The following is a 9465-nucleotide window of genomic DNA, read 5'->3' as shown; positions in this document are numbered from 1 at the left end:
TTAGCTGATCCTCTGGAGACAGTAGTCGTTCTCCGTGTCTAAAGAGCTGTTATGACCAGACGAGGGGTACAGGTCACGGCGGAGCAGCCTGTTGACGACAGTAACCAGGACTTTCTTGTACTGCTGACGTAGGAGGGAGTAGGCGAAGGGGTCGGACGCAGCCTTGCTGTATGTCAGGCACTTACTGATGATTCCCCAGCGGCGGTTGATGTCCACGAAGGGGAGAAGCTCGGCCAACCTGAAGGGGCGGAAGCAGAAACAAGACTTAAAGAGAACATTTAGTCAAAGGAGACATCCAGACCTCTTTGGTTTTTCAGATGTGGAACACTGACTCTTTGGAGCCATTAGGGACCGTATGAAAATGATTAGGGGAGGTCAAACATCTGTTTTTCTTTCTGAAGGGGAGAAGGGGATTTTTTTTCTAATTTTCTCACCCTTTTATTTTATTTCAGTTATCGCTTGAGATGCACGTAGTTGTAATAAGCATCGTCTCGATCTTGATTGACAGGCTGTTGTAGCGACTTCTCAATCACAGGTAGCGCACCCTGAAGCAGTGGTTCCCCCCGAGCCCGCACACACGTGCACCAAAACAATAAAGTGATTAATTCCAAATCTTTATCGGCAAAAAGTAACACCAATCAGCCGTTAGTTCACAGAGCTGCAGCCTGAAATGAGCTACTATATTTGAATGAGGAGCAAAAAAGACTTTTGATTATCAAGTAAGTGCTGTTTTAACATTCGCAGGAAAAATCCCAAGCAGCGCCCAGTTAGTGACGCGTTTTCCATCAGCCAGCAGTGGTTGGTCTGCCAGAGAGGGTAGGCGGAGCTAAGCGGCTGCTTTTCCGCTCTCTGCAAGTGTTGCGAGTAAACCGTAATCTACTATGGCTGAACAAACAAAGAAAAGATGGATGACTACAGATACAACTTCAACAAGAAGTGAAAATCCAAAGAAGAAGAAACAAACTCGACGCTCAGATGAAGCAAACAGTCTGAAAAGGAAAGCGACCGTCAGCCAGGAAAATCAAGAGTTACAACCGGAGCCGACCGTGGACGTCACACATGCAGCACTGTCTGGATATCTGGGAAGTGTGCTCCTGCAATTACAGTTTATCGCCACAGGTGCCGCCAAAGAGAACGAAACTGAGATCTTTGAGATTATCACTTTAAATAAGACTGGAAATAAGTCAAGCTTCTTTGCCTCTGCTGGCAATTAGAAACAATGCAGGTTTCAGGCACTTAGCAGAGGCAGTGTATGGACGGGTTCAGGTAAAAAAGATGGCACTGCATCATGTTTTCTTGTAATTTGGGCTCCCGTAGAGCGCACTATATTTCATCTATCATAGAGCATCAAAGAGAGCATTAATGCTTTCATGTTGTGATGATGATTCCTCGTCTAACATGTTCGGCATCGTACGTTTTTATGGTTAACCGAATCGTTCAGAGATTTAAAACACCGTCATACTAACGTGGAATGCAACACATTGTGATCTGTTTCCTGCTCATGTAAACATTTACTCTTATGTCTCTATGAAATAAAAATCATCACTTAAAGGGATGTGGTTTTTTTTAGCTTTTTAGCTCTAATAACTGAATGATGATTTTTCACCGTGAGAGGACGTTCACGTGTCAGATTAAAAGCTGAACACGGCTCAGAGAGTGTCAATGAGTGCTGCTTTACAAGCACGACACATGAAGGGCAGGATTTACTTTAATTGGAGTTTGGGCTCCAACAGTCGCTCAGGTTATTTCCTGTGTGTGAGCCGTCCGGGAGGCTACTCCAATTTTATCTGACACTTTGCCTTGTTACCGTGTCCTCCCTCTTCCCTCCGTATGTGCAGCCACCTCGCATGTCAACCTGATGGATCATCAGCACCACATCTGGCTGACAACAAGGTCCCTGAGGCAGCTCCTCTTTCCTCTGAGGGCCATTATTTGTCAGGTGTACTCTATCTACTGTCCTTATACTGTATAGTGTTATCTGTGGGAGCAGCATGGCAGGCCACCTGTTTACTGGGAGACATAGGTGACTAATGAGGCCTCTCATGGTCCACAGAAGGGATTATAATTAAGATGTCCGGGTGGAAAGAGCCGTGTGACTGTTTTTAATTGTTTCTAATCTGAGATGAGATTATTTCATCTTTATAATCAGGATATGAAAGAAAATGTTTAAGTTTTGTGCAGAGAATAAAATGATTTAGAGGTTGTTATTTATTCTACTTACCTTGTTATTACATAAGGAGCAAAGCAGATGATGAACGAGCCGATGAAGATGCTGATCTTCTTTGTCGCTCTCTGTTTTCTCCTCTTCTGCTCTGCTAAACATCTCTGCTTCACGCTGAAAGGAAGAGTTTTAAAAGGCTTTAAATAAAAGATCAAATAGCTTTAAGAAAGGATGTTGAAAAGAGAGAATAAGGACACTACCTTGGGTGAATGTCGACCAGCAGAAAAAGCGTCTGCATGGTGATTATGTCAATCCTCTTGCAGTGGAACCTGGCCACTTTGAGCACCTTCAGGTAGGTGAAACACAGGATGAGCAGGGACAGCACGAAGCTCGTGGCGTGGAAAACCACCGTGAACACAGTAAACTTGATCCTGTCGCTGCCCTCCTCGCGCGGCTGCAGGGTGCAGGACGCGTACACGTGGCTGTAGTCCACCCAGGAGAAGAGCAGCGCCGTCAGGGAGAAGGTGAAGGAGTGCAGCCAGGAGTAGCACACCATGATCAGCGCGTCCTTGTAGCGCATTTTGGTGGAGTAGCTGAGCGGGAACACCACCGCTATCCAGCGGTCTATGCTGAGTGCTGCCATGCTCAGCATGGTGTTCGCTGTGAGGAAAGTCTCCAGGAAGCTCACCGTGTGGCACACGCAGTCCCCGAACGGCTGCTGGTTCCGGATAATCCCCACCAGAGTGGCCGGCATGTTTAAAACAGTGATGAGGATGTTGCAGAAGGACAAGTTCATGGTGAAAACACCGGGAACCTGCCGGCGGATCTCGGTGCTGTGGACGAAACATAACAGCACCAACAAGTTTGACAAAAGCGAGACGACAGCGACAACGACGATGAACAAAGCGAAGATAATTTCAGCAAAGTCCATGTCTCACTCCAGGAAGTCCACCCTGAGGTTACCTGCGCATTTTGTCGACAATAAACACTTAAAATCAACCATTTTCTCCCTTGAAACAGCGCCCAAAATTCATTCCAATTAAATCCTCGCGAGCCGCCGTACTCTCAAACTTCCACGAGCGCTGTCCAGCGTGCTGAAGCGAGCTGTCGCCCCGAGCATTTCTCTCCTCAAACTAAACGTTTAATCCCGCTGAAATCCGTTCAGTGAAGGAGTAAACATTTTCAAAGTGAAGCAGGATGTGTGTGGTATGTCCCTCAGCGGCTCCCACCACTCAAAGGGCGCGAGGCAGCCACACAGACGCAGATCTGGAAGCGGACTGAGGAGCACAAGGAGCAGCACCACTGAAGTGAGCGATCATTTTTACATATCACGTGAAGAAGGGAACAACTTGTCTCGGTCACAGAGCATCCATGCTCCACCGCATTTCCCTCACAGTGGAATACTTGTGCGTGAAAATGTCTCTTCTTTGATTTGTTTGCGCAACTTTCGAAGCAAATAAAATCAACCCTCCGCGTAAGTTATTCACATGCGGTTTCCACGTGTCGTCCGCATCGATCACGCCTCGCTCTGAATCAATGTGAACCTGGAGGAAAATCCAGGGATGTGCTCCCGGATAATTGGAGACGCTTCTGCCGTGACCGAATGGAAGCAGGTGCACGCGCGCGCCAGGGAGGCACGAGGGCAAATAGATCCCTTTTCCTGAAATGAATTATTTATAGCGCCGTGGCTACTGTAGATTCGCCATCATAATGCGCGTTTGGTTTGCAGAGACATACAGCAGGGAGGCCATTTGCATCAGAATGCTAGATGGAAAACTACATCACTGTTTGTTTTTTAAACAGTTTGCCAGATTCATTTTGTGGCAATAAAGAATGAGATGCAGTGAATAACAGACAGCAGATACTAATGAGACAACTTTTTCTTTTTTGTTCCCAATTCAGCGTCCAAAGTCACTGAAAGGTGTCAGCGAGCACAACCTTAAAGAGCCTGCACGGCACAGAAAAAGGTCTTCATACTGGAGTCGAGCTTTTCACATCTCCATCCTCACATGACACAAACCTGGCCAAGGTGTTGCAGAATAACTGCAGCTGGTATTTTGTAAAGAATATGATGTCATGTAGATCTGAACACTGTTCTATGGTACTTTGTGGGAATACCTGCCATAATATCTTCTCGTGATTAACAACAGTCAGTTTATTTTTTCCTCTAAAACATGTTGGGAACTATCACAGCTGGATTTCATCTTTCTGATGTTTTTGGTAATAATGCAGTTATAAAGGTTCTTAATGCATTAATAGGCGGTCAGGAATTTCTCCTTCTATTCTTATGAGCCATCGTGTTCACAGTGACTGAGGTGCAAACAAGATGTTTTTACAGAAACACATCCAGTCTGCAGTTGAAGCATCATACAACAGTTAGATCTGACCAAGCAATCTGATTGGACAAGAGGCATTCCATGAGTGCTGATACAGAGAACAACATCACTGGGACGTCAGCCAGGTGTTCTGAATACTGTTAACATCACAGCAGAGCGTGTGTGTCTACACTGATCGAGCTGGTGCCTCTGACTCACACAGCAGACTCTGATTTCTCTGGCTGATGATGAATTTAAACTAACAGATACATGTACATGATGAAAACAGCTGATCTGTGGTCACCTGGAGACACAGAGTGCAGGAGAATGTTTGTGTTGCTAGGCAACAAAAGTCCAGTTTCAGTTAAGTTGCGGAGCTAGTTGAGCTGGTGGTGCAAATAATAATCTGTTGCTGATTATTAGTTGTTACTAATATTTGCCGCTTGTGTAACTGTTGTATGAAAGCAGTATCACACTGGAGGGCTGTTCTACTGAATATCAGCACGGCTTTGTGAATGACAAAGACACTTCTGAACCCCCAGAGGAATAGTTGTGTTTGATTTTTTGACCCTTTCTTTTTTCTTTTACAAAGTAACCCGACTACGTCACACGTGACTTCATCCGCCTCCTTCAGGTGTCATGTTGGAGCAAAGAAAAATCTTAAAATCACTATAACAACAAATCAACTCGAGTAAATTAAAACACAGTTTACTTAATTCATGGCATAACACAGCGAGCAATTAAATTGGACTTAATCCAAATTGAATCATCACACTGTTAGCAGCAACAGAAGTGCACTTCAGATATGTTTGCTACTGAGTCATGCCGTTCTGGAGGAGCTCGTGTAGACGGTGACTCACTGGGGTCAGACGCAGCCTGCAGGGTTTTTATGCACACTCTTTGTGAGGCCTGAAGCCCCCTCCTCTCCAATTAAGTGTTTTGTTTATGTCGAAGTTATAAGTATTAGAGATTTAACTTCACTCAGACCCGCTGTGCTCGGGGCAATCGAGTATTTAAAGTGAGGAGGTGAGTTAGGACTAAATGCAGTTTAGGGGAACCCCGAGGCGAGCTAGATCTGAAGTGACTGGCTCCTGAACGCACCATAATCACAGCAGCTGATAAAAGTCTTCTTGTATTGCAGCTGTAATGAAGCTACTCCAGTGTGTGTGTGTGTGTGTGTGTGTGTGTGTGTGTGTGTGAGTAAGAAAGTCGGAGCGACAAAGCAGCAGCGGGTGATGTCAGTCCCCTACAAACAAGTGATCAAAGGGTGGGGGGAGGAGCTCCAGCTGGGCTCCTGGGGGGAAAGTGCAGAGCTATTTATAGGCCTGATGGGGTGTCACCTCCAATATAACTCTCGGTTACGGCATATTACCTAACAGAGGTATCAGAGCAGAGCTGTGAACGCAGCTTTGGAACCTCAAATGAGCATGTAGAAGCTTTTGTGCGGGTTGAGGAATCAGCCGAGGAGCAGGAGGAGTTCATATCACTGATGATCAACGACACACTGTCGCCTCTTATCCAACAGTAAAGAACAGCTGGTTTATATGCATGGGACACAGAACAGTTTGGACAAAGTAAACCTAATTACAAGTGATTGTGAGTCAGAGTCAGACACAGAGGGGGTTTAAGGTAAAAGCCAGAGGTTGACTTCAGATCCATGACAGTTACGATAAGCTCGATACGCAGAGTAAAGGTGCAGTTAGGAACAAAAGGTCTTCAGATGCTGCAGGATGCCCCAACAATTCAAATTAAGGCCGCAACTAACAATGATTGTGACTTATACAACAGTTAAAGACCAAGTACTCTGATTGGTCAAGAGGCATTCCATGAGTGCTGATACAGAGTATAACAGCACGGGGACGTTTAACTGCATGCATCACTTTGCTTCAGGTGTTATATTGTTGATTATTGTCTTGCAGACAGTGCACCGCTAAGATGGACATTCTTCACCCAAAAAACATTTGAATTAAACAACAGTTTCGACCAAGTAATCTGATTAGTCAAGAGGCATTCCATGAGTGCTGATATAGAGTATAACAGCACGGGGATGTTTAACTACATGTATCGATTGCTCGGGGTGATTTAAATGTTGTTGATTAATGTTTTGTCAAACTATGGCGGAGCTTAGTGATCAAATCAAGAACAAATGATCTGTTGTTGTTTATTACTGTCTGTCGCAGACACACTGACGCAGCTGTGGTGATAATGAAGTCATATCACACTTGAGGTTGTGCTGTTGTACTGAATATCAGCACGGCCGCCTCGCGCCTTTGACCGAAGCGATCCAGCCAGATGTCAATCCACCTGAGCTAGCTCCTTCTCTGACTGGAAACAGGACATGTTTGGGTTTCTGGCCTGTTTCTTTGGTCACAACAAACATTTTGAAACGGTCTCGTCGTACTCTTTCAGTTATAGAAGAGTAGTGACAATAATAAAATCACTACGAAACATATCTTGAGTTGCAGTCCTACCTTTCCTCCAGGCGTATATTTATACATCAGAAAACTGTGATTGTGAAATGTGATCGTATCCTGAGAGTGAACAAAGAGAGGACACAATGAGTGGTGTGTTATTGCGGAGAGAGCAGGACGAGAAAACAGCACACGGAGCAAATTGGATCTTTGTGGGCATCTCACGACCTCAGCTTCATAACAAAGACTGCTCTGAGAGCTTTCAATGTTCTGTTGTAACCAATAATGTTACATAACAGCGGCTGACCTTCACACAAACCAACAACCCGGTCACCTTCAGGCATGCTTCGGATGTTCAGGGGAAAGTGTGATCTCAGCACGGCGGCGAAATCCCCCCGGGTGCCTGCAGGTACTCAGACTGTCACTCAGAGCTTGTACCCGCGCCGCGCTCCACCTTTTTAAATTCACTGCGCGGATGTCCCGAGAGCACCGAGCAGCGCCCGAGGACAGGAAGGAGGGGGAGGGGTGGGGGTGGATGTCGGGGCATGCATTAGGTAACTCTGCGGTTGTCTTGTCTCTGAGTCACAACACAAGATACAGTAGAGGGTAACACGAGGCCTTGGGACAGCTTCGTGGAACAGACTGAAGCAGACCTTCAAGGATATTTAGCATTTCAATCATGCATCATTATGTGGTCAATAGAAGCGACATGAAATAACACCAGTCTTTGTTGCAGCAGTTTACCAGAAGGGGACGGACTCACCTCTTCCAGAATGTTGCTACAAATGCATCACATATTGCATAACACAACTTGGCTAATAAAAACGATGAGTGAGTTCTTACCTTTAGCACGTCTTTGTAAGTCTTTCATTTTACCTTTGGCTGCATGGACGGCAGGATTCCAAAATAAACCTAAAGATTCACAGACATGAACTAAAAGAGTTCAAACTTCCCAGTTCAGCCAGCACATCCTGAGGTCGTCTCGCTGCTCACTTCAGGTGTGCATAAAAATAGCTTATTCAGCGTGCAGGTAAGAACAGAAGCTCTGCAGTCAACACTGAATGTACAGAACGCTGCGGCTTTAACAGCAGCATGAATATTTTACAACTAACTTTGAGACAAACTGCAGCATCTTGAACAATAAACTCTTCTCCATAAAAAAACACTCACATCATTAAGGACGCCAAACTCAATTCTTTTGAAGTTTAGTTTTTTGGCTCTTTCCAAACTACCAAGAGATGATCAGCTATCAGCATCGTCTTTTAAATGAATGTTTTTAATACTATATTCACTTTTTACGTTGTATTCTTCTGGACACAATTTAAAGTAAGCGTCTCTACCTTCTTTTGACATTTTAGTGATGTGTCGGTCACACGTCGGCGATATGATAAAGGGCCAGTTCGTTTATTTTCACCCTCAGTCCTATCATGCTATCATGGGGAGCTAATGCCGTGATGGTAGAAGGCTCTGTGCCTTTAGGGGACGCTATCCGCTTCTCCAACAGGCCCTTGAAAACCTCCACCAGACTACATAAAGCGTGTCATCAGGCAGAGGCCAGGGAGCTCGCTAAACTACACTTCCTCAATCTAACGCCCGCCTCCGATGTCATGTCTCGTTCAGAATCGTCAGGTTTGAAATGAAGACTGCAGACTTGTTGTATTTCAGATTCTGTCCCGCTCTGAGCCGTTGCCTGCAGAGAAATGGTAGCATTTCACTCCAGCGTCTCTCGCTGGGCCGTTCCTTTCAGAGGGAGGGTTGCAATGCATGCTGGGAGTTGTAGGAATGTAGAATGGGCGAAACCACGAGCTGTTTGAAAAACTTTCTCCACAGCTATGGCGCCAATTTAAAATATTATTGCTTCTATCGATTACAGAGAACACCAGTTGTGACTGACAGCAGCTTTTTCCGGGGTGAGCTGCTCCTTTAAGGGAATGATTGAACTGCTTGCAACATATATGTCATGTATGATCCAGATGCATCAGACTATAGTGAGAACATTGTGCGGAGCCGAGCCGTTTGGCAGCATCCTCTGTTGTGTGTCATACAGCCGATATAATGTGTTAGCTGCTGTTGTGGAGCCAATTATTTGAGACTCTGTTCATGTCAGCTCATATTGAGTCAGTGTGACGATGGAGATACAATGGGGTTAAAGACGAGGTCAGGAGTCATTAACCTTTACAGCGTGCAGTGCTCAGACTCACACTCAATGATCCATCATGTACGGATCGATACCTGATCTTAAGGTTAGTCATACTCCAGCTGTAACCGGTCCATGTTATAAACAAGGACAGCTAAAAACACCCCCCACAGCTGCCCCCTGAACATCATAATGTAGGACATCTTTCAGCAGACCGGTTTGTTCCACACCGTGCGCTTTATTGCGGCTGTATTTCACCCTGCTGGGAAGTAACCGGCGAGGATCAAAGACGTGGGCCTGTCGTGAATGACGGCTCAGGATTTTGTTTACAGGGCGAGTGGAGGTGTGACAGATGGGCCTCCTCCACACTTCTCTGTGTTTGACAACATACCTGCAGCACCACACAGGAGGACACGAACACAGAGAGACACCTGAGCCGCC

At 45.6% G+C, this 9465-nt stretch overlaps 1 protein-coding gene across 1 annotated transcript; it reads right to left on the bottom strand.

Annotated features, from left to right (window-relative positions):
• LOC138601089 (G-protein coupled receptor 26-like) lies at window positions 1-3092 on the bottom strand. The gene is made up of 3 exons (XM_069672670.1): window positions 2422-3092; window positions 2222-2335; window positions 1-238 (listed from the first exon to the last, which is right to left on the bottom strand). The coding sequence occupies exons 1-3, from the start codon at window positions 3090-3092 to the stop codon at window positions 1-3; spliced, it is 1023 nt and encodes a 340-aa protein (XP_069528771.1).
• Window positions 3093-9465: the final 6373 nt, after the last annotated feature.

The sequence above is a fragment of the Semicossyphus pulcher genome, unplaced genomic scaffold (genome assembly GCF_022749685.1).
Source record: "Semicossyphus pulcher isolate SPU_LCO1_2020_fin unplaced genomic scaffold, fSemPul1.0.p SCAF_21, whole genome shotgun sequence".
Taxonomy (NCBI): domain Eukaryota; kingdom Metazoa; phylum Chordata; class Actinopteri; order Labriformes; family Labridae; genus Semicossyphus; species Semicossyphus pulcher.
This window is presented reverse-complemented; position numbering and strand designations above follow the sequence as displayed.

Bases quoted from the DNA above. Each gene is read 5' to 3' on its own strand.
- LOC138601089 (XM_069672670.1), bottom strand. From the start codon at position 3,092: ATGGACTTTGCTGAAATTATCTTCGCTTTGTTCATCGTCGTTGTCGCT. The intron at 2,336-2,421 runs GTAGTGTCCTTA...TCTTCCTTTCAG, and splicing joins CTGGTCGACATTCACCCAAG to CGTGAAGCAGAGATGTTTAG. The intron at 239-2,221 runs GTAAGTAGAATA...CCGCCCCTTCAG, and splicing joins GCTCCTTATGTAATAACAAG to GTTGGCCGAGCTTCTCCCCT.